The sequence below is a fragment of the Acomys russatus genome, chromosome 8 (genome assembly GCF_903995435.1).
Source record: "Acomys russatus chromosome 8, mAcoRus1.1, whole genome shotgun sequence".
NCBI lineage: Eukaryota > Metazoa > Chordata > Mammalia > Rodentia > Muridae > Acomys > Acomys russatus.
The window spans coordinates 12950377-12976248 of NC_067144.1; the positions used below are offsets into that span (position 1 = coordinate 12950377).

Consider the following 25872-nt stretch of genomic DNA (forward strand, 5'->3'; position numbering starts at 1 on the left):
TTGCACATTTTATTTTTTTAATATATTTTATTAATTTATTCATATTACATCTCAATTGTTATCCCATCCCTTGTATCCTCCCATTCCTCCCTCCCTCTCATTTTTCCCCTTATTCCCCTCCCCTATGACTGTTCCTGAGGGGGATTACCTCCCCCTGTACATGCTCATAGGGTATCCAGTCTCTTTTTGGTAGCCTGCTATCTTTCCTCTGAGTGCCACCAGGCCTCCCCCTCCAGGGGACGTGGTCAAATTGCACATTTTAAATTGTGTAAGAAATATAAGACAGGCTACTTAATGAGACAAAGGTCACCTATGGTTGTTAGGTTACATACGGAATAACCTAATACAGTGTACAATTTATTTCTATAATTAAATGTAATATACTCTTGTCCATAGATACTTCATATGTTGTAGAAAGCATGGACAGGCTCGGTGGCTTGAGGAATGCAGGAAATGTTTACACAGAGCACAAGACCAGACATGGCACTTAGAAAAGGAGAAGGTTAGATTGATTCTTGAATGAGATGAGAAATGAGAAAGCTCATCATGTCAATAAACATAGGAACTCAGTCTATACGAAACGGACACGAGGACTGGGAGACGTGAAGACTGGAGAAGCAGTGCAGATAAGAAGATAGTCTTGCAGGTAGATGTTTCCAGTCACTCAAAGTCACATGACTTTGAGCTCCACATACTCTCTAACCATCATTAGTTTCCTATCTGTAAAGCAGGCATAACACTGTGCTGTACAAGTCTAGAGGAAGGAGAAAGAGGAGGAGGAAGAAGAGGGAGAGGAGGAGAAGGAAGAGGAGGAGAGAAAGCACAATGCTCATAAAAGTGTTTCACAAATAGAGTTATTTAACATTAGCAGTAAATATTCCTTTTTGTGTATATACATGACATCATGGATGCACATAAGCCACAGGGACCATGTGGAAGTTTGAGGCTTCTCTTCCACCTTATTTTGAGGCAGGATCTCTGGGTTGTTCTCTGCTATGTATGCCAGGCTGTCTGCCCTGGGAACTTACAAGTATTTTATAGTTGTCTCCCACCTCACCAGAGGAGCTCCTGTGTTTACTTACACATTATCACACCTGGCTATTCATAGGTCCCAGGGATTCAAACGCAGGTCCTCACATGTGTACAGCGAACACTTTACTCATTGAGGCATATTCCTAACCTGGTGTTTAATAATTCTAAATAATAGGTTATGATCCGACATATGTTTAAAAAAAACTCAACATTATTTCCTTAGTAATTTTTTAGTTTGTACTCAGTAACTTGCTTAATGCTTCAGAAGATAAAATTTCATAGCTGGGCACTTTTAAGATGCTTATAAAATCATCAGTTGTATTTGATCCTAGTCCATAAATGCCATGAAGAATTCCTGGCAGAATGAGGATTGCATCAATGTTCATGACAAACAAATTCAAAGAGGTAACTGAGGTGAAATGTACTCTTTTAAAAAGGGGATGGGGATCTCTAGATCACTAACGTAGTTATCTGTCTTATATATATATATATATATATATATATATATATATATATATATATATATATATATATATTTCTTCTTTGTATCATTTAACATTTAATTTCCAAAGATATCTGTTCTTGGGTTGTCACAAACAAATATACATCTTAGCTGATTTTCCTCCACGTGCTATGGTTAGCAGTAGCTCTTACAGACACTATCTCATGCAGCCAGCCAGGTCTTTGTATGTTTAAAGAACCCTTCCTAAAAGACAAGTTTCCTTCACTACCTCTTCTCAACATTTTGTCCTATTGCTGTTTCGATGGTGCTACATACACATAGACCATTCTCAACTTGAAAACAAAGGCTACTCCCAAGAGAGGGATAGCAGATGCATGGAAGAAGCCGAGTCCCTGAGAGTGGGACTATGGCAGCAGTCCAGCACTCAAGTATTAAACCTTGCTTTTGGGAGACAAAATCGCCCTTATTATTTAAGTTTACATAATGCAAAAACCTTCCCTACTCTTGAGAGGGAATGCTACTGGGAGCAGAATTAGTGTGCAAAGTACAGATGAAATGCAAGGGACACGTATATTGTAAATAAAAGCATCTACTAGAAAATATCAAATTAAATGGTTCTTGGGATTAAAGAAGGGGAGACCTGAAAATAATGACAACTCCCTAGTCCCCTAAGAAAAGACTTCTGTGTCAGAAGTTGGGAGTATGGCTGTTGTAGCTGGAGCAGAACAGAAAAGCCATTCTAAGCTATCCCTCCTGGAGAGGCTTAAAGAGCGCATGCACACTAGTGAGTAACAGAAATGGGGACCATCCTCCATAAACCAAGATAATGATGGTTTTCAAAGAGACTGCTTCGAGAGACTTAGCTTTTACCCCACAACGATTCTGTAAACAACTTTAAATAAGCCTTCTCAGTGTTAACTAAAGATCTGCTCCTCTGGGCTCAGAGGCCTGGCTCTGCAGTTAAGCTGTGCTTTTGCAGTATTCAAGAGTTATGCTCCCGGCACCCGCGTCAGGCAATCCAAAGACACCTGCTAACCCCAACCCAGAGGACTGGAGTTATCTTTATCTACACACAAGTGCACATGTATGTGCACACATGCAGGCACCTGCGCACAGAATCAATTTTCTTAGGAAAGATCTTTATCTTGCCTCCTAAAGTCTCAGAAAATGGCAAGAGCCTTGCCGCTGCCTCATCGAGATCAAATTCTGGCCCACAGATGCCCTTCGCACTGGGTGAGGCTTTCTACAGTGATCTTCAGCCTCAAGCCCCTTAGAAAGGACACTGTTGGACTCCACCGCATGCTCCAGATTCATAGCATCTGCTCACGCCATTTTCTTGTTGTTTCTTCTGTCCTGATCTCTTACAACGTGACACCTGCCTGCATCTATAACTTATCACCTGTCATCCACTCCGTCCACCACAATAAGCAGAATACAGGTTTTTGTTTGTTTGTTTATTTTGCTGGTTTGCTTGTTTGTTGTTGTTGTTGTTGTTTTGTTGGGTTTTTGCCATTTCCTAACTTCTTCTTGGCTTTTAGCTAGAACTGACTTGGTCTTTATTTGTCTTCTATCTCCTTCTGGAAAGACAGTCTTCCCAGTTATAAATGTAAATAATTGCTTTTAATCTGACTTTTAAAGGTTTTGTGTGTGTGTGTGTGTGTGTGTGTGTGTGTGTGTGTGTGTGTGTGTGTGTGTCCTGCTGAATACACACCATGCTTGTGCAAGAACACACCAAGGCCCTATAGAAGATGTCCGGTCTAAGGTTATAAATGGCAGTGAGATGCCCAACTTCGATGCTAGGAATTGAACTAGGATCCTCTGGAAGAGTAGAAAGCTCTCCTAGGCACTGATGCATCTCCCCAGCCCCTGGTCATTGCTCAAGCTCTAATTGATTAAACTTCCCCAAGTCTTGCAGAAGCCCATCAGAGATATTAGGTCCCCTTCCTTCAGCTCTAACCATGATGCATGCTGGGAAGGAGCCATGGGATCATCTGGTTACTGATCTACTGCCATTCCTAAGTGCAAGCCTCTTGAGGGCACTGCTGCAGCATCTTGCCTGGTGACGTGGGCACAGTTCGTGTTCTTTATATGTGACTTAAATATAAGTTGACAGAACTCTGTGAGTGCCTACAAAATATGCCTTATTTAGAAGGATTTATCACCTTCCCAGGATCTGCAGTGGTGCACTTACAACATAACACCCTGCACATGCAAAGGAAAGGGAGTGAATCCAACAGGCACAACCTCCAGTGAGTACACCCTCCTCTGCGGATTCTTCCGAGGCTTTCACTTGAAGGCGCTGGAAGATTTTCTTGCTGCTCGTGTGGCCCAACATGGAGCCTCGGTCTAAGAAGCTGTTATTCAACATTTGCTGAATAAATAAATGCATCGGAACTCTCCAGTTTGCTTATTCATATCCTTTCTAGGTCATATTTCCATAACTGACTATGTAAGAAAAACTGAAGTTAATATTGACTGCACATGAAATGCATCTAAAGATGGAAATCGAACAGAAAAGAGAAAGCCCATATATGCTGAGAGGTGAAACACGGACTGCAGCAGCTTGTGTGAGAGAACATCTGTCTGCCGTGTGCCCTATGCAGAGTGACGAAAGGTCAGGAGGAAGGAAAAGAAAGGGGAGAGTTTGTAGGATCTGTTGCAATTAAGACAGTATAGGTTGTTGTGACTGGTTTTAACGTGAACTAGCCACAAATAAAATCACCTAAGTAGACAGCCTCAACTGAAAAACTGTCCCAGTTGGTTTGACTAGTGGGGTAAGCCCCTCTCATCGTGGGCTGCACCTCAGGTCAAAGCTCCGGTAAAAGAGCACTGCAGAGAGGTGATTATTTGCCCTGTGCTTGCTCCATCTTCCTTCCCAACCGCCCGCCTGCCTGCTGCTGCTGATTCCTTCTTTGATAGTAGAAGCATTCCATTTCCAAGCTCTCGCTGTAGATTAAAGACTAGCAGCTCTCCAAGAATCCTCTGGGCTTCCTGCACAAGAGTGGAACTGCTACGACATGCAGCCTTGTGGACTAGGCAGCTATGGGTTGTCACTCCCCAGTGAGAGCTACTGTGGGACTACTCTGTTGAGGTACTCACCCCCAAGGAACACATAGGTACAGAGTCTGAACTTCTGTGCTTATTAAAGCTGACTTAATTCAAACACACACACACCAAAGTTCTGTTGCACTAGAGAACCTGGAGTAATACATATATCTTTCAAAATGATGTTGGGATTTTAAAAATGCTGTTCTGACATTGGTACAGGAGACAACTTCCTGAACAGAACACCAACAGCCCAGGCCTTAAGGTTAACAATTAATAAATGGGACCTCATGAGGCTGAGAAGCTTCTGTAAGGCAGGAGACACTGTCAAAAGAACAAAGTAACAGCCTACAGACTGGGAAAAGATCTTCACCAACCCTACATAGGACAAAGGTCTAATATCCAAAATATATAAAGAACTCAAGAAATTAAACACCACCAAACCAAATAACCTAATTGAGAAATGGGGCTCAGAACTAAACAGAGAATTTTCACCAGAGGAATACTGAATGGCTGAGAAACACTTAAAGAAATGCTCAACATCTTTAGTCATCAGAAATGCAAATCAAAACAACTCTGAGATTCCATCTTACACTCATCAGAACAGCTAAGATCAAAAATTCAAGCAACACCACATGCTGGTGGAGAAAGAAGAACACCCCTTCATTGCTGGTGGGAATGCAGACTAGTGCAGCCACTTTGGAAATCTATCTGGCACTATCTCAGAAAACTGGGAATAGGGCTTCCTCAAGACCCAGCTATTCCACTCCTTGGTATATACCCAGAAGATGCTCCAGCACACAACAAGGACATATGTTCAACCATGTTCATAGCGGCCTTATTCATAATAGCCAGAACCTGGAAACAGCCTAAGTGTCCCTCAGTAGAAGAATGGATAAAGAAACTGTGGTACATTTACACTATGGAATACTACTCAGCTATTAAAAACAAGAAATTCCTGAAATTTGTGGACAAATGGATTGAAATTAGAAATGATCATAATGAGTGAGTTAACCCAGAAGCAGAAATAGTCAAATGGTATATACTCACTTATAACAAGGGGCATGTCCAATGAAAGTCTTCACCTACCAGGAAAGTGGGATAGATGTGAGGACATCCTATTGGGACTCTAGGTGAGAGAAGCATGGGAGAATGGGGAAATAGAAGGATCCAGAGGGTCCTAGAAACCTACAAGTAGAACATTATGATGGGCAGATCTGGGCCCAGGGGCTCTCCTCAAACTATGGCACCAACCACCCAGATCTAGCCAATGGACAGGACATTCTCCACAGATGAGTGAAGAGTGGGGACTGACTTTCACATGAACTCTGGTGCCCCATATTTTACCATGTCCTCTTGATGTGGAGGCCTGGTGGCACTCAGGGGAAGGATAGCAGGCTACCAAGAAGAGGCTTTATACCCTACGATCATATACAGGGGGAGGAGGTCCCCCTCAGTCACAGTCATAGGGGAGGGGAATAGGGTGAAAGTGGGAGGGAGGGAGGAATGGGAGGATAGAAGGGATGGGATGACAATTGAGATGTAATATGGATAAATTAATAAATCAATAAAATTTTAAATATGCTGTCCTGTAAATTGCTATGATTCTTTCAAATTAATATCCAGCAGCATATTATTTGCCTCAAGTAGACAAGGAGATTCAGCTGATACAGTGACAAAGAAGAGAGGGAAGATGGTAAATAAAAAGACATTAAAAGAAAAAGGCCCCCTTCAAAATCATCTCTGAAAGATATAAACCCAGTGCATCCACAGGTAACAGTTTAAATTTCGTCCCAGTTAAATCTTGTATGTTCACACTTGTGTCTGGGAGCACATGTGCCAGCTTGCATACGGAGGTAGGAAGGGAGTTCATAGGAAGGGGTCCTCTCCTTCCCTCATGTAGGTCCTAGGGACTGAACTCAGTTGTCAAACTTGGTAGCAGACATTTTTGAGCTTTTTTTTTTTTTTTTTACATTTAAGTAGTTTATTCAGGTTACATCTCAGTTGTTATCCCCTCACTTGTATCTGGCCGTTGCCCCTCTCCCCTGCCTTCACCCTGTTCCCCTCCCCTAGGTCTGTGACAGAAGGGTATATCCTCTCCCACCATATGGTCACAGCCTGTCAGGTCTCATCCTGGTAGTCTGGCAACAGGCATTTTTAACCCACATCTCACTGGAACCCATAAGTAAGTTCTAGGGGTAAGGTTCCTGTGGCTTGTCATAATGAACAGGTATTTAAAAAGCACAGTTGCGTTTCAAACTCCTGATTGAGTTTTTGGGGTGGGCAATAAGGAAAAGAAAAATCTTATGACCCGTTAGAACCCAACTGGAAGATACTGAGAGAGAACGAAGATACTTACAAATATTTTTTCCTAGATTTCAAGCCTTTTTCAACACAGACATTGTGCTAAATTATAACTAAAATCCTCTACAGTGCAAAGCCTTAGCCTAAAGCAGATACCCAGTTGTCTTCTCCTACTAAACTGTTGAAATGTTTATAGTTGTGGTATTTACAATAATGTTTGTAAAGCCACTCGACTGGCATCTCCTTTGTCACGAAATTAATATTTGGCTTTAGCACTTATTTTATTTATTACTTGCTAATGTCAATTTTGCAACCTTTCTATTCTCGATAACAAAACGTCATGGTTAAATGTGTGAGAAAAATAAGAGATGGTCTAAACTCTTCTATCCTTCAATATAAAGGTGATTATATGAATTATGGGAGAAAGAGACTTGCTTACTCATTCAAGTTGATTATTCATCCCTCGTCGCCTTCCTACAATGCTCTATGTACAACGCCTGTCACACGCCTTTTTCACGTTTGCCTATGTGCATGGGTGCTTCTGTAAGCTTGATATCTTCGCGAGTATTAAACAGATAGAGCATTGATTTGCCAAATGACCTTTCAGAATAGTTGCCACTCTGCTAAACTACTTTAGGCATGGCTAATGTAAATTTGCATGGGTGGCACTTTACTGTATGCATAAACAATAAGCTTGATTTCTGAAATTAAGCTGATTTATAATTTTCTTTGAAAAGCTATTAAGTGTTGAGATGTTTACATTTTTGTTTTGTAGTATGCAGACTGCTTTGCACAACCAAGACTCAAATAATTGCATTTCACTTTTTTTTTCTTTTTAAGGTTTATTTATTTATTATGTATACAGTGTTCTTCTGCCTGTATATGCCTACATTCCAGAAGAGGGAACCAAATCTCATTGTAGATGGTTGTGAACTGACATGTGGTTGCTGGGAATTGAACTCAGGACCTCTGGGAGAGCAACCAGTGCTCTTAAACTGAGCCATCTCTAAAGCAGCATTCTTATAGGAATTAAGAGACAAATAAGATTGGCCTATTCCTTTAGTTTTCAAGTGAGAAGCATAATATGAGAATGACACATGGCCCATGTTGTCACATTGCTCTTACACTTAACAGCTTTAAGACCTTGGTGACTAGGATTCATTGCTGTTTGCTCTGTAGAGCTCACTACGTTTTTTATGAAGATAAATTAAGATAATAGATGGGAAAGAAACTAGAACTAAAGCTATCAAGGTAAAACACGAAGCATCACTAGCACATTGGTTGGGTTTGTTGTTTTTCAGTTTCTAAATCTGGAACTTTGCAGGTGGGGGAGCTGGATGATCGTGATCGCTACCCCACGTTGTTACCTGGCTTTCTTAAAATATCCTGAGATGGGGGGGGGCGTGTTTCATCTTACACAAATGCAGATCCAGGAAGCAGAAGCAACACAAACTTTTAATAACACCACGCAGAAGACTGTAGAGTCAACATACTTCCGGCAGCCCTGACTCAGTGCATTCAGTCTGGTTCCCATCTTTATAGACAACTGGCCAAATAATTGCACTGGCTGATTTGGTCTCCCCGATGAATCTGTTGACTTATGGAACTGATTAGTGGTCTGGGGCTTAGAGACTGAGATTTCTCTTCTAAGCACTGCCTGACAACACAAACCGTGGATTTCTGGGCTGGTGAAAACAAGAAACCTGGTGATCTCTTTCTTTAGGAAAAAAAAAAAAAAAACTAGCAAATATGTACACTTGAGCATTAAGGGAGGGACTGGCTTTGGCTTTTAGAGATGAGATTGCCATATCACACTCTGATGATACTTCAGAGTCGCTGGAAAAAACCCTGCATAATTAACAAGCCAATTCAATGTGAGTCTTTTTTTTTTTCCCCTTTAGGATGAAAAATGAATCACATCACTATCGATAATGGAAGCAAATGCCTGTCATCACTCATCCTCAGCAGCCAATTTGTCTTACCCAGAAGACAACGTGTCTCCCAGCCCTTTTGGAGAATTCAATGAACGGCACAGGTGTGGGGCCACAAGCTCAGTGGGCATGGGGAAGCATCCGAGAGCCCTTGCACACTGCACAGCTTTTACAGTTGTATCTCCCACATACATCTTCCCCCTCAACACCGCAGCCAATGTTGGTATTATTTCCTGTTGGGTTTATTTGTGCGTGCAGCATGCATATTCCAGACACTGGACAACTGAGAACAGAGTGGTGGAAAGAACAGGTGTGACCCTTGTCATCGTGGCTGTCAAGTTTGAAATAGCTTTTTTTTTAATTTCCATGTGTGTCCTATGTGTGCATCTCTATAGACCAGAAAGTGGAAATGAAAAAAAAAAATGTGGTTTTCCCAGGTTCATAAAGACAGCCAACAAATGAGCTGCTTTGAAATCTAAACCCTGGGCCTACAAGGTGAGACTGTAGTTCGTAAATAAGAGACAAGTTGAGCAATCAGAATCCACCGTAGTAGTAAAGATAGTAAAAGAAACAGACCAATGGGGAGTGACATTGGAAGCCTGAGGCAGAAATTCCTGGGCACCTGAAGTATTCTACCTATCCATAGTATGAAACATCAGTTCTTACAATCACACCGAGAAAGTACGAGATAGCTCACCTGAGTAAACTAGTTTCAACACTCCAGAGCTGGAGGGTCAGCCTCGTTGACATAAGTTACCATGCCTCACCGGAAAACTATTAGGAGTGCTACAGAAAGAAATACAATGTGGTGAAACCTTTTAGAAATTGAGGGATTAAAAGGAATTTAAAAACAAGATGTTGATGTCTTCGTTATTATTCTCTGCTGAAAAGCTCTGCTTTGACCCTCTCTTCTACAAAGGATGACCACAATGCGTCCAGAGCGCTGTGCTGTGATGCTCTCACAGACCTGTGAGTACCAGGAACTTTCCCAACTCTGTTTGCCACAACAGCAATTTGACACCACCCTAAAGGTTATCTGAGCTCAAACTCCTCCACACAATCTCTTTCCAAACTAGTCAACTCATTTTTTTCCAACATAGCGGGAGCTTTCTTCTACCAAGTGATTTCCTGCTTCCTTATCTCAAACTCGATTTTTCTAATCTTAGCTTATGTGTCCTGTTCCCATCCTTCAAGATTCAATTTAAAACTAACCTCCACTGAGTCCTTTTCTTTGGGGGGGATCTCTGATCTCTAAAATCTCATGATTTGTCTGATTACCCCATAGTACCGAACCAGAGGCATCTTAAATCAACTTCTGTTTTTACTTGAAAGTTCAACCTCCATATTGCTTTGAGAACTGGAAGGAGTTGCATCAAATTCTCCTGGGTAGCCCCATAACCAAAGTCTGTTAGCCCTCAGTACATTGCTATGGATGAAAGTGGGGTGCCCATGTGAGAGGTGTTGTAACTGTCAGTCACTGGAGAAAGGTGTCTGAAGCCAGGCAGAATGAATATTATGGGAAGTTAGCAGTGCCTGCCAGGCACACAAGAAGCTCACCTGTTACAGAGCAATCATTTCCAGCTTCATACACTATTTTTAAGATAAAATATTGTAAAACGAAATTCCAGGAGAGAATGAGATGATATCCCTGTACTTTAAGCCAATTGAAACTTTCAGATGAAGTTGTACAATAAAATAATGCAAACTTGAAATGCAAATCTCAAAAGTGAAATCCCAAAGATGAGTGTAGCTCATTGGTTCACAAATTGCTGTATATCACAGCACTCTAGGGAGATTTAAAAAAAAAAAAAAAAAAACTTTGATGTCTAAGCCACAGCCACATCAATTAAATAAAAAACTCTCTGTGATGGAAAATCAATACCCTTTAACCCTGTAGGTGATTCTATTGTACAGAAATGTTGAGAAGCAATTTTAGGTTCAAGAGACTGAGGTTTGAGCCAGCTCCCTTGGAATGCTGTTACTTCCAGACCTTATCAGCGACTGGGCCAACATCCCTGGCATGCTCAATGGACATCAGCTGCACCATTTGGTGCTTTGTGTAAAGGCAAAACATGGGAAAAGCAAAACCCTCATCCAAGATTCCTGGAACCAAGATGTACATTTTCCCCAGATCCCTTTGTAGGCATAGTTACACATTTGAGGCTGGAGAAGAGCCTCACTACAGCAATGCCACTCAGAATGAGGACTTGGCATGGAAGTGACACCCCCAAGCCTGGCTGCAACCTTCTATACAGAATCAAAGCATGAACTTGTTATAGATATAACCACTGTCACCATCACCACAACCCCCAAGGTCTAGCCTTAGAGATTTTTATTTTGTTATTCTAGGATAATTCCGTGTAGCACCAGAAGCCATATATGACAAGCTATGTTACTTAGCACATATTTCCTCATCCAAAGTGTCAATCATCAAGGGCTAAGAAGTGATAATTCCAACCTCTCCTAACGGAACCCACCCCATGCCCCATATTTCAAATTCCATTCCTTTCTAGAGAAAGACATTGTCTAAGACTCAAAAGGCCATAAACCCATCTACAAGTCAGGAAACTTGTGAAACTTATAAGATCCAAAAAGCTCAAAATTCACAGATTCACAAGGTTGCACCAAAAGTTATGTAAGCAGTAAACAACTCCTGAAATTGGGGGACACTCTTCAGTGGAGATCCCTATAAAGAGATCAAAGAGCTTCCTGGATACAGCTTTCATGCAGCAGTCTTCATTCTGGGGTGGACTCCTTGGTGACACAGCTGTCTTTGAGTTCCTCCTGTCCCTCCTACCCCCACCCAGTTAACCCCTGGCCCATGCTTCTGTAAGCAACCCTTGAGCTATACTCCTATAAGTAGCCACAGGAAGTTCTTTAATTCAACAAGCTAGAGTTGGGTGGAATAATTTGGCTTCTTTTTGTCATCCTATAAAAAGCGAACAGACATTTCTTCACATTTCCCCAAGAAAATCCATGCAATGCTCAATTAAATTACACTTTGATTGATTTCCCCAAAGATAAAAAGCTAAGGTCTAGGGCCTAGAGAGTGATGAAACTACAACTGGCTTTTTACACAATTATTCAAGGCTGTGCTCAAGTCCTCCATTTCTCCTGAAAGTACTCCTGATTAGACTTTGACAGGCATAGATTCCTCCTGTTTGGAGTTCTTCCTTCTGTGAGTGGAAATTTGATATCAGTGCCCCACTCCACTCCACCCCACCCCACCCACACATGCAGAAACTTTGGCTTCAAGGCGCAAACCTTTCCAAGTTCACACAACTGATAAATGAAGAGATCTCTATGCTATCTATCCATGATCGTCACTCAATGCCTGTGGGTTTCCTCTTCTGCTGTGAATGGAGAATGGAAAATGTACCTAAGTGGACACTGGAGCACCAGAGTGGTGGCACCTGTGATTCCTGAAAAAGAGGCAGCAGGGAGAAGCTGTCCAGAATATTTTGAAAGATTCTGCTCAAGCACACAAGGTGACATGCCTCGGTGTTTCACATTCTGTCTCTGTGTCAGAGGAAGCAGTTTATGAAGAACAACCACACTAGATCTTGACTGAACGCCTGCTCAGTAGCACTCTATATAGGATGCTGGAAAATATGTAAAAATGTATACATACACACACACACACACACAAATATATATATATATATATATATATATATATATATATATATACAGACCACCCACATCAAACTTCCCAAGTCAGATATATGAAATAGGAAAACATATCCAATGTCTTTAAAATTCCAGTGTAATGATTTACTACTTATTACTTTCAAGCAACACTTTAATTAGCAATCAAACATATTGAAGAAAAACCTTCTAGTTCAATGTTTACAGTGCCTTTTTTAAAAAGCATCATAATATTTATTAGTGAGTTACACTCCTTTCTTAATGTTTGTGAAGTGTTGTCAGTGATGCATACACACACACACACACACACACACTATAAGGAAATGTTTACTCAGATTCAAACTCCCTGTTCTTACATGTTTGTCTAAGATGTAAATCCACAAAGATTATAAAAATGTTGATATATGTACTAAACACTTAGAAAATGCTCAGTAAACATTAACTACTATGATAGATATATCTCAAATCTATACATTAAAAAATAGTTCTTGGGGCCAGGAAGATGACTTAGTGGATATAGTCACTTGCTGCCAAGGGTGATGAGCCGAGGTCGCTCCCAGGAGCCCACATGGTGGAAGGAGAGAACCAACTACCCCTCAAAATGAGTCCTTTGACCTGTGCATGTGATTCATGACATGCACATATTCACACACAAATACACATAAAATAATCAAATGTATTAGTGAAATCATGTGGGGCACATAGCCATTTTATTTTCTTGACCCGCTCATTGAAGATATATAAGCCATCTTTTAAATTTCACGATAACACGTCCTGAAGACACCATTCCTTGTGAGTATGCACTTAGGACTTGTCCCTATTTCCTTACTTTCTGGATGACTCTGACTAAATCACTAAGCCAGCCCCTTCCTATCAACTCCACTGCCATGAAATAAGCACTTGGCAGATCCACACTAACTGCCGAGGTATAATGTACGGAGAGGGAGGACCCAGCTGGCGCCTGACAGTAGTCAGCAGGCTGCACACACAATAGATACACAACTGTATAAATAAGAGATGCAGGTTGTTTGGAAGGGGCTATTGCAAAAACAAAAGACCCACAGCCTTGCTTTGAGTGATGTCATTCAATGGTAGAGCCTAGGACTGAGATGAATGTGTGGTCTATACGGGAAATACCTGAGTAGTCTCAAGGGACACTAGAAAGGAGTTTAGTAGGGAGCTGTAGAGGATGAAAAAAAAAAAAAATCAGGTATCCAGAGGAGACTGTGAACCACAGATTAAAGCTTACCTAGATAAGCTAGAAAAAATAGAATTATACAGAAAAACAAACTAGAAATACACAGAAAGTTAGAGAGAAAGGGTGAGGCAGGAGGAGGAGGAGGAGGAGGAGGGCCTGTTCTAGTGCCCGATATGGAACAGAGCTGATGATGTGTTTGCGGAACAGCAAGACTAACTTTAGGAAGACAATGAACAGGAGGAGGGGGGGGGGCGGTTGGGGGGGGGGGGCTGAAGGCAGGAGAGTGGCTTATACCAAACTCTATCAGTCACATTCCTGCCATCCTCTTAATGATGTGTTGAAATAAAAAGGTTGAGCAGTGAATTTGTCTTATATTAGGCCTTGACTAGGTTGCTGGCTGTGGCGGAGTGGGGGGAAGGCAGGGGTGGGGGGACAGGGTCAGTGGTGAGGGAGAAACCCTGGGTGAAAGGATTAGCTAGGAAACAACTGCGAAAGGCAAAGGCTAAGGGAGGCTGCTTCAGGTGTGTGCATCCTTGATGGGAGAAGAGAATTTCATCACTGTTAAGGTCAGTGCAACCAGTGGCTGGATCTTAAGTGTAAACCTCTGCCTTTTGTTTACAGTCTTTCAAAAGTTTAAAAAAAAAAAGCCGTTGTTAATTTACAAACTTGAAAAGTTTCCATTTCTAAGCATGTCTTTTACAAGCACGTCATTTTACAGAGACGAACACGGTAAAGATTCAGGCAGTTGGTTAAAAAAAAAAAAAAATGCAGAGTGGAAACCAAGCCATCTGACCCTGTCAGTTCACGCTGCTGCATCTTTCAACCCGAGATGCTGAGCAGGTGTGTAAGCTCTTCCTTGTTTGGGCTTGGCTGTTTTTCACAGGTGCTGAATGAGAGGCACAGCTATCCTGAACTGGAAAGTCTTTGGAAAGTTAAAGTTAAACAGGTCGAAGGAGAATAAGGAAAAGCAGAAGTGCCCGTCGCTGAAACAGGCTCAACCGTTTTCATCTGAAGTAAGCCAACATCAACAAAAGGGTGGGATGTTGGAGCACGCTCCTTGCGTGCTAGAACAAAAGCCGTGCTCAAACAGGGCAACGCAGATGCAGCTAGCCCTCCAGTGGAATGTGATCTGTGCAGCTGTAAGTGGAAGCATGGGCCTCACAGGCAGCAGAAAGAAGTGAAAGTTTTTGCAGCAGAGAGCAGTTGCTAAGCATGTATGGAGGCGGCCTACCACAGACAGAGTGTAAGGGCTGAGAGAGGTTCTGGTGTCATTAGGGTGACTCATCTGGTGCTTTCGTTACTTCAACATTGCTGTCACAAAATACCTTGGCAAATGTAACTTGAGGAAGAGACAGCTAATTCTGACGCACAGTTTAACAGTCCGTCATGACCAGGAAGTCAAAGCAGCCAGAGCTTGAAGCAGCTGGTCATGTCACAATGCATAACCAGGAAGCAGCGAGGGCTGAACACAAGCTGCTGCTCAGTTTCCTTCCTCCATTTATAGCCTCGGAGCCCAGCCAGGGGAATGGTGCCACCCACAGTGGGTAGGTCTTGTTACCTCAATTAATTTAATCAAGATAATTCCCCATATGCTCGGGCAGACGCCCATCTCCTGGGAAATTCTAGATTCTTTCAAGTAGATGATACTAACCATCATGCCAGGTGAATAAGATTGATGGATTTTTCCAAGAAAACAGAATTAGTGTGCAAAAGCTCAAAAGCGTAAAACTATGCAGTCTGTGGGTTTGCTTACGCTGTTAAGTCATTTGCCGTTTCTCTAATTTATGTTTGATTACATGTCTCTCTGCAAAGTATGTGTTTCTACAAAGTGTCCCACATGGTGCTGATGATGCAGGTGAGGGGACTCCACATCTTCTGACCTATTAGAGTGTTATTCAGTACACTCCAGTGAGAACACCTCGAACTGTCTCATGTTAACAGCAGATCCTGTGAAGAACTCTTAGGAGGTGCTTGCAATCCTCCTGCCCCCTCAAAAAAAAAAAAAAAAAAGGACCTTTAGCTCTAATGACAAGATAACAATAATGGATGGGCTTTATTAAGAACCACTGTGTGTTCTATGTACTGTTTGGAAGGCTTTTCAAAAGTGTCTCATTTAATTGATCCAAAATCCCTGCAATCTAAGTGAGAGTATATTCCCATTTAACGAATGGAAGAATTAAAGACGTAATGAAGTTAAATACCTGGCCCCAAGGCGCAGACAGTCATGCTAAGCCCCAAATCCTGGGTGCAAATGCATGGCATGCAGGGGACTCTTTGGATATTTATACACATCTTGACAATATGATGTAGTCATCTACAAACTGATGAGTCCATATCTGTTTACAAAAAGGGAAGTAATAAAAAAAAAGAGCACACATTTATATCCGCACAAAATGGAAAGAAAAGAGCATCCAGCCTTTATGAGATTAACCATCTCTCTCTCCTGGTACAACTGAGCCCATATAAAAGGGAAGAAATTTTATGTGGCTGGCCCAAGGCTGAACATCAGTTACCTCACAGAGCCAAGGGAAGGCTAGAGACAAGTTAGTCCTCATCAGCTTTTAGGAATCCACTTAGTTAAGTAGTATTTAAAAAGATTTTAAACCAGTGCATCCCACCCATAAAGACACTTATAGACAGTGGGAGAGCAAGTGGACAAAAGCACAATTTCAACTGGTTCACATTTGCTTTTCTGACCAAGCAAGAGTCTCCCCATCAAAAAGAAAAGGCCTATCAAGAAAAAAAGTGGCAGACCTAGGTCAAAGGAGTAGAGAGCGTTATTCCTTGTCATATCCATAAAGAGCTAAACTATTCTAAGAAAGAAATGAGCTTGTTCAAATTTTCCACAGATATTATTTAAAGGCAATGTCATTAACAACAATAAAAAAACCATATTTTTAATAAACACCAGGGCTACCATTTTACTCTCCAAATCAGACTGCAAAGTTCTTTCCTTTCTAAAAATAATTCAGCGAAGTACACAAATTCATAAGCTAAGGGTGACGGCTAATTTTGCTACAGCAACAAAATAGCATGATCAAAGTGACAGTCCCACGTATGCCAAAGCTCCACTTGGTGGGATAAAAGCTTCACTTGGGGACACCAGCAGGATAATGCATCCACTTACTTCTCTTTCAACTCAACCTACAGGTGTAATTTCACAAGAAATAATGACATAGAGTCTTAAAATACAGATGGCTTTAGGAAACAAAGTTAGATGTGGCAAATGCACTCAGTCGGGTGAATGGGGAAGGTCTAGACCAAAAAGATCCATCGTTAGGAAGAATAAACGTTTTTCTTGGCTCCGGAGGCATCCGTATGTCCTTCTAACTAGACGCACAAGATTCCCCTGACGGCTTCCGCCCAAGCAACCATTTGCTCTGTGGTTCTGTTCGTCGCTGAGCAGGATGAGCTCCTGCTGGCTGTGGCTATGTCTATGCGCTGATGACTCGTGGCATCAAAACATCATATGCTTGGTAGAAAACTTAGCCATGACTAACGTTTTGCATTTACAATTAGATTTCAGATGTAAGCCTTTCTGAAATATGGTTCTTTACACTAAAATCACGAAGTTAATATTTTATGAGATCTAATAGACTATAATTGTATTTTTGAGTGACAGGAATATGAAATACGAAAGGCATAGAATTAAAGGATAAAAAGTGATTATGTTAGCTGTAAAAACAAAATGTGCATTACTCAAACAAACAAGAGAACTAATTTTTCAGTCTAGGAATGAATAGGGTTCGTGTGTATGAGTGTGAGTATGTATGCATACGTGTGTGTTTGAGTGTGTGTATATATGTGTGGGAGTGTGTGTGTGTGTGTGTGTGTGTGTGTGTGTGTGTGTGTGTGTGTATTACTGGGGGGACTGAACCCAGGGCCACCAATATGCTAAGATGTTAAGCAACTGCACTAAGATCTCCCCGCTCTCTTCAGCTCTCCTTGACTTCATATTTGTAAACAAGGTTTCTCCGAATTGCCCAGGTTGGGCGGTACCTCAGAGACACCCTAAAATCATGATCCTTCTGCCTCATCCAGTATAGGCCTGTGTCATTAAGCTTAGCATGAATGAGCAGTTAAAAAATAGGAAAGAAAGAGAATAAAGTTATATTTAAAATAGAATAGAAATAAAAGAAAAAATGTTCAAAATAACAAAATGAGCAAAACTGTTGTACAACACAAATAATCAAGATGGTTTTATATAGACTGACTTTATATAAAATAGGAATTATAAATGTCTCTTTTACAGAATAGCATAGAGATGTAACACAGAGCATAAGGTTTATATATTTTCAGTCCGTTCTTTTAGTTATTTGACTTTGATAGTGTGCTTGTACTTTTTTTGTTTGTTTTTTCTTTTTTGGGGGGGGGGAGTTTTGTTTTGTTTTGGGGTTTTTTTTTTTGGTTTGGTTTTTTGTTTGTTTGTTTGTTTGTTTTACGAGACAAAGTTCCTGGCTGTCCTGGAACTTACTATGTAGATCAAGCTGGTCTCAAACTCACAGAGCTCTGCCTGTCTCTGCCTCTTGAGTGCTGGGACTGAAGGCGTGAGCTACCACCACTCAGCTGAGACCCAAGGCAAGGCATACGGCACAGCCCATGGAGTGTTATGGAAGAACTCAGGGAAGGGTAGAGGGACCCAGAGAGGACAAGAACTGCACAAAAAGACCAACAGACTAACCTAGGCCCACGGGGACTCACAGAGACTGAAGCGCCAACCAAAGAACAAAGATGGACAAGACCTAGGCCCGCGACATCTATGTAACTGATGGGCAGCTTGGTCTCCATGTGGGTTCCCTAGCAACTGGAGCAGGAGCTGTCTGTGACATGGACTCTGTTGCCTGCTTTAGGTCACTTTCCCCTAGCTGGGCTGCGTTCTTGGGCTTCAGTGGAAGAGGCTGCACCTAGTCCAATGTGACTTGATGTGCTGGTGTGGGTTGGTATGGAGGGAGAGGGAGAGGAGTTTTCTGTTTTGGAGGAGAAAGCAGGGGGATCGGGGGGAGGGGAAAGTAAAGGGTGGAAGGGGACAGTGATGAGATGGGGGGGTGCAATCAGGGTGTAAAGTGAAAAAATAAAAATAAAAACATCAATAAAAAAATAAGGTTTATATGGCATATAAAGAAGTATTCGCCCTAATACTTATGTTTTAACATGCCACACACACACACACACACACACACACACACACACACACACACACTTTTTGGTGTTGAGCCCTCACTATGTTGCCCCAGTTAGTTATGTGAGGCTAGTCAGCATTACAGATGTGTAAGCAGGCTGTTACTTCCCACAGGTTCTAAGGATGGAAACAAAGGTCCTCCAGCTTTCAGATTAAATGCTTTACCCACTGAGGCAATTCTATTTTATTTTTTTGTATTGTTTTGTTTTGGTTTTTTTGTTGTTGTTGATTTTTGTTTTTGTTTTTGTTTTTTGCTTGAGACAAAGTCTGTTTGTGTCGCCCTGGCTGTCCTGGAACTAGCTCTGCAGACCAGGCTGGCTTCAAAAAAAAAAAAGAAATCCACCCGCCTCTGCCTCCCCAAAGCTGAGATCACAGGAGTCTGCCACCATCACCAGGCTGAGTCAACTCTTTAGCCCACAGGTTAGGCGTCTAAACCATTCCAGTGAAATTTGTATTCATCTGAAGAAAAAAAAAAAGTCTGCCAAATACACCTTATGAATTCTGAAAGAAGTGAGTGAACAGGAAAAGGTAGCAGATGAAGAGGAAAGCAAAGAAGAAACAGACAGAGAGAACTGTGTCCAAGTGGAGTAGGGTGGGTTGGAAAGAACATCTCATTGATTGTGTCAGTGTCAACATCAGAAATTCATGCATGTTTGGAAACTTTGGGGTTAATGACTCTATGGCAAGAACCGAAGATGTGGGAACGTCCAAGTCTGGACAAGAAGATGGCAGGGAAGACAGAGCAGTTTGTGGTAAGTGATTTGAGAAGGCCTTGGAGAACTGAATTACCCTCAGACTGTGTGCTCTAAAATAAAGGGATGGGGATGAGAGTGACCTTATTGTTAACATAGCAAGTCTTGTCTAGAAGGCTTTGCTTGATGAAACAGCGGTGACCATCACCAGCACGGACTGAAAAGCGGCCATTCTGTAATTTCTACCACGACCTTGTCATGTCTGCCTGGTCAGACGTGAGTCCCGAGCGGGCTTGGTTTTATCTTCAGCCATCCGTCACCAGGGCCTTGCACGACTGTGACTGTGGGGATGGGTTATGCCCCACCTCCAAACGCGCAGCAAGGCACCCTCTAGGCTAACCCTGCTGTTCCTCACACGGTTTTGCAGTTTCTCAGCTGCAAACTCTCTTGGTCCTTTAGAATTTGGTCCCACACACCTGTATCTCCTTCCCACAAGAATGCTGAAAAGAAAGGGCTGAAGGAGGCTCCAGGAGCCATCTCAAGCCTAGACAACTCTGACCGCTTGCTTCTCTCTCTGACACACCGAGGGGCTTTCCGTCACCCTCTCCCCTCACTTCAGGAGGGTACAGCATGGACCCCCTTCACCAGTCTAGGGACACTAAGCATGCTGCTCACTCCATAGTCAGAAGGCACTTTGTCTTTTTTTTTTTTTTTTTTTTTTTTGAGAACAATACATTTGGTTACAATATTGTCATTATTTTCTTTCCAGCATTTTTTTTTTTTACCTCTTCAAATTCATCTCCTATGATAACTTATAGAACAGGATAATGGGCTTTTAAATTTTATGTAAAATATTCCTATTAATACCCTCAAGCTGCAATTGTCTTTTTCTTTTTTTTTTCTTTTTCCTGTAGCAGTGTTCCCGCACAGGCCTGCGTTTTTGTTATTGTTACATTTGTAGCGATGCTTATCTGCTACTGCAGAAAAAAAAAAAAAAAAAAAAAAAAAAAAAAGCTCATTTGCTTTGTACTCAATTACATATAATTAGTCTTAATCTCCATGAACAAAAGAGCAGGTGTCTATGGGTTCTCTGAAGCTGTCATGGTAAAGTTGGTTTGGACCTAATGATGTCTATGTACCAAACAAAACATTTCTGGCAGATGCTTATAGTAGCAGGATTTTTTTTTTTTTCAAACAATCAACTGCTTCTACTCTCCACCCACACAGAGTGGAGAAAGAAATGACATGTTAACAACTCAAGGGCTTATCTTTTTTTTTTTTTTTTCTATTAAAAACCATGAGTGGAATTTAAATATCTCTCTGGTGTTGTTTAGCCTTAACCTCCACTTATGAAAAAGATATAAAATTATTATTTCATTTGAAAAGCTTTATTAATATAGATGGGAGGTAAGGGTCGGGAGAAAGTTCTTTGTTTGAAAAGGTGACTTCTGTATAAACACTGTAACCCAGTAAACAATACTCTAAGCATGTCCATTTTCCTGGTTTGGGTAATTGTTCTACCATGACATGAAACAATAGTATTACAGAAAGCTTGGTGAGTACAGAGGTGCTTGCTTCCCTACTTTAATTTTTCTAAAGTCTAATATTATTTCAAAAAAAAAGAGGTGGGGCTAGAGCAGTGGCTCAGTGGTTAAGAGCACTGGCTGCTCTTCCAGAGGATCTGGGTTCAAACCCCAGCACCTCACTATCTGTCACTTAAGTCCCCTCTTCTTGGCTTCTGGGGACAGTAAATGCATATAGGACACAGACACACATGCAGGCAAAACACCCATACGCATGCCTACTATGCACAACAGACCATTGTAACTGCAATAAAAGAGTAAATTTTGGTAAAAAAACAAAAAAAACAAAAAAACAAACAAAAACACAAACAAAACAAAAAAACCTGACAACAGAATGTAAAATGTATATGCTAACACTCTCACTTCTAAAAAGCTTAAAATATGCTAAGCAATATGAAGAGTGGCTTAAGTAATACAGCTAAGCAGAAGAAGGTTGTTTGGTTTTGTTTTACTGTATGTTTGACATAACAGTTCGTTGGCAAACTGTCATGTGTTCTTTGAGCTCACTGTGAAGCTGGCTCTGCAAGTGAGTTTGCTCCTCAATTTAAAAGCATGTTTGTCCCAGTGTCCTACAAGGCCCCATGCTGGATTGGGCTACCTCTCCCAACTCTGTGACAAGGAGCAGAGTAGACAAGGCAGTCCAGGAGTGTGAGCATCGCATCCTTGAGAGCAGCTAGAAGGTGAACTGTCACCAACAGAGGATGCTATGGTTTATCCCATGATGCAGAAGCTCCTGCCGTGGGCAAGGGAAACCAGAAGTTCAGTCTTGAACAGTTCGTCTGTGGAGTGGAAACTCAAACCAGAACCCAAGTTGACTGCCTCAGCTTCCCAGCGCCTACGGAATATTGTGAGCTCCTGATTTGATGGTGGCTTCTCTATGTACTGATATATATTTGTTCTTTTTAGTTTTAAAAATATATTTTATTGATTTATTCATATTACATCTCAATTGTTATCCCAACTCTTGTATCCTCCCATTCCTCCCTCCTTCCCATTTTCCCCTTACTCCCCTCCCCTATGACTGTGACTGAGGGGGACCTCCTCCCCCTGTATATGCTCATAGGGTATCAAGTCTCTTCTCGGTAGCCTGCTATCCTTCCTCTGAGTGCCACCAGGCCTCCCCATCCAGGGGATGTGGTCAAATATGGGGCACCAGAGTTCGTGTGAAAGTCAGACCCCACTCTTCACTCAACTGTGGAGAATGTCCTGTCTATTGGCTAGATCTGGGTAGGGGTTCAAAGTTTACTGCACATATCGTCCTTGGCTGGTGCCATAGTTTGAGCAGGACCCCTGGGCCCAGATCTGCCTGTGATAATGGTCTACTTTTTAGGTTTTAAAAAAATTATTTATTATTGAGAATTTTATACAGGTATACAAAGAAATATGATATATCAAACACCAATTTCTCTCCCCTACTTCTCCCATATCCCCACTCCCCAAAATGTCTTCCTCCCAACTTCTGTCCCCCTTTCATTTGGAAGCCTCACCCAAGGGGGCACTCTGCTCTGTCAGAAGCTTACTCTTCCTAGAACCCCAACTGACTACTTCAGTGACCCCCCCTTGTTGATTTCTGCTAGATGCTTTGCTGATATTTTGCTACATATATATATATATATATATATATATATATATATATATATATATATATATATCTACCTGTTTATCTGTCTATATAAATGTCTATCAGTTGGTATTTATTCTTTTATTTTGGCTTGCTATATAACAAATAAACTCACCCTTTCAAAACCCAATGTATGGCTATAATAGGTCATTTCTAAATAGGCAAAGTCAAATTTGGGTACACTATTATGCCTGATAATCAAAAGAAAGCAGAATTTCTTCCTGAACTAAAAGGTTCAAGTATATTGACTTTTTAAATTAACTTTTATGCTGATACCAGAATGGATTTATATTAATCTTTAGATTTTGCACTCCTCAGTTATTTTGAAGACAATTTATCAAAAAAACATGTACAGTGAGTCATCTTAACTTAAAAACAATGGTATGAATTTGTGAGTTTAATCCATTTCTATACAAACACTTCATAGAAGACAAAATTGTTTGCCCTCAGCATGTGTGGTATACAAATATGGGACATTTTGTTGACACACGTTTTTATTGTATGCCTAAATTGCGTGTGCACACATGTATGCATATATAGACAGGCATGGGTTCAGTCATATGCTGAACCAAGCCTCAGAGCAGACCACTTTCTTTTCTCCTCTCTCTCTCTCTCTCTCTCTCTCTCTCTCTCTCTTTTCTTTTCTTTTTTCTTTTTTTTTTTTTTTTGTGTGTGTTTTTTTTGTTTTTTTTTTTTTTTTTTGTTTGTTGTTGTTGTTTTTTTTTTCCCGAGACAGAGTTTCTCTATATAGCCTTGGCTGCCCTGGATTCGCTTTGTAGACCAGGCTGGCCTCGAACTCACAGCGATCTGCCTGCCTCTGCCTTCCGAGTGCTGGGATTAAAGGCCTGTGCCACCGCGCAGCCCCCCACCCCCAGCTGAGCATCTTTCTGGCAGCAGTGAAGGAAAATTGCGCATGCTTGGCTCCACCCTCTCTTCTACCCTCTCTCGGTGGCAAGTGGCGAGATTCAGGAAGCATCCTGTAGAACTCAGACACTCAGAAGGGCTATTGGCGTTGCTTAGCGGTTGAATGTGTCTTCGCCAGTTTATAATGAATGATCCCCCTACTACTTTCTCTTATCTCCACCCTAATCTCTCCGATCCCCTTTTCCTTCCAAGCCAGTGCCCCTCCTACTGCCCTGTTATATTTGTGCACCTCTCTTGTGGTCATGACTAGCTAGTTTCTCTAGCTCTAGCTCTAGCTCTCTCAACCCGTCACCTCCTCTTCCAAAATGTCGCCAGGATGATATAAACGGGCCCATTAGTTTTTTCCCACTTTTAAAATATCCTATGGGTGGCGTTGACAGAAGATGCAGCTACCGGTATCCCCTCCGGTCACCTCTTGTGCTAAACCTGAGACTGCGGTCTTAGAGACGCCTCACAATTAGCGGGCATGTCACAGCTATGCAGGTCCCCGGCTCTACTGTAAGTGTGGCTCTCCCAATCAGACATCGGAGCGCAGATGCAACAGATGAGGAGGAGCTCTTCCTTTTTCTCGCCTGAATTGGAAACTTGCACCACTTAGAGAGTGCATTCACGGAGATACAAAGCAACAGTGCAAACCACAATAAAGTAATCAACTACTCTGCCAAAAGCTGAGGGAAAAGTGGAACTGAGAGTGTTCATAATAAGATCTCTTCTTTGTTATAATTCATACTTTTGTAATGTACAATATTAAGTAAACAAAGAAAACTCCAAAGGGGCGGTCAGGAACGCCTCAGCGCTTTAAGGGCTCTACATCTTGCCTCGAATGTTAGTGTTAATTGAAGAGTTACAGCACTATAAAATATCTGATTTCCTAAGTTAGCTATTAAAGTGTGAAAGAAAGAATTTTCTGTCCGACCACAAATCCCTTTGGCCAGAATGACAAACCGTTGGGTAGATATTTAACAGGCACATACTATTTGTCTCCAATTCTTTTCTTTCTCTTTTGAAATAACGTCCCATGTAGTCCCGGCTGCCCTTAAGGTCAGCCTAAGACACACGAACTCCCAATCTTTCTGCCTTTTCTCTCGAACGCGTAACAGTGGTTATGCACCTACCACACTGAGTTCATTCACTGTATGCCTAACACCACACACACACACCTAGCAATAACATGGACAAAATTATAAAAACAATATGGCACCCTGAACAACTTTAGAACACTAGAAATTTAGCCTGAGGCACCTGTATGATCGTGGAAAGGTTAAAAAATTATGGGAGTTATTCTTTCCTCTGATTCATGTTATGTTTCCAAAATAAGAATCCATTCTCTCATGCCTTGATAAACTGCATTTGCTTTTGAACTTGGTAACTCTAGTGTTTAACAATTATTTCTGGGAGATTTTTAAATAATCTTTAATATGTGTAACTTATATTTAAAAAACTGTTTTTAAAGTCCATGTTAGATCTACCAGTTTTTATTAATTTATTCCTATTATATATACTGTGATTCATTATGATGGTATTCAAATTCTGACCTTAAACAAAATAAAATAATATAGACATATGTTTTCAGTATTTGCCTAAAAAAGTAATGTTTTTCACCAAAAATTGGGCTCTGAGAATTATAACGTGCTCATCACTTGGGTCCAGGATTTAAATACCACCTTTTGTTGGAAGGTCTGTGTTATTTCTGTGGGTATTTATCAGCCTGACAAAAAGCGCTCCAGTGAGAAAGCATCCTCATCTAATGAGTGCTGGATATATTTTAATCCTCCTACTTTCTCAATGATGCATAGCCTCTCTGATATAGTGCTTTTTTTTCCTGTAGAGAGTATAAGAATAATGCCACAGGTAGCATAAAAGTAGAAAGACTAGCTCACTAATCATCAAAAACTCCAAAAAGCAGCATGGCTGTGTTGGGCGACACATTCAGTTTGCCCTGCATTGTAAGTATCTAGTATTGCTTACTGTAGTCGCTGTTTTCGTCCTTGGTCCCATCAATGGCACCATCTGGATGCATCTGCAGGAAATATCCCTGCTGGCTGAATAACCTTGTCACAATCCCTTTCAGCTGGGGTTCTGCAAGACAAGATGAAATCATTATTTGCTTTTTTAAAATTTTTGTTTATAAAAACGCACACTTGCAAGTTGTTAAAAAATTCTGTAAGTAAATGCATAAGTGCCCATGTCATAAATATTGAAATTAACATTTCAATAAGGGAGTCATTGCAAAGTAATGGTTGTGTTCTTCT

General features: G+C 41.3%; 1 protein-coding gene across 4 annotated transcripts in view; it reads right to left on the bottom strand.

Annotated features, from left to right (window-relative positions):
• The window catches only part of Fgf12 (fibroblast growth factor 12), a 540804-nt gene that overhangs the window by 178959 nt on the left and 335973 nt on the right, over positions 1-25872 (bottom strand). For all 4 annotated transcript variants that reach the window (XM_051150804.1, XM_051150803.1, XM_051150805.1 and 1 more), the window contains one exon: positions 25589-25699. In XM_051150804.1, the coding sequence (XP_051006761.1) occupies positions 25589-25699 (111 nt within the window). The remainder of the gene's footprint in view (positions 1-25588; positions 25700-25872) is intronic.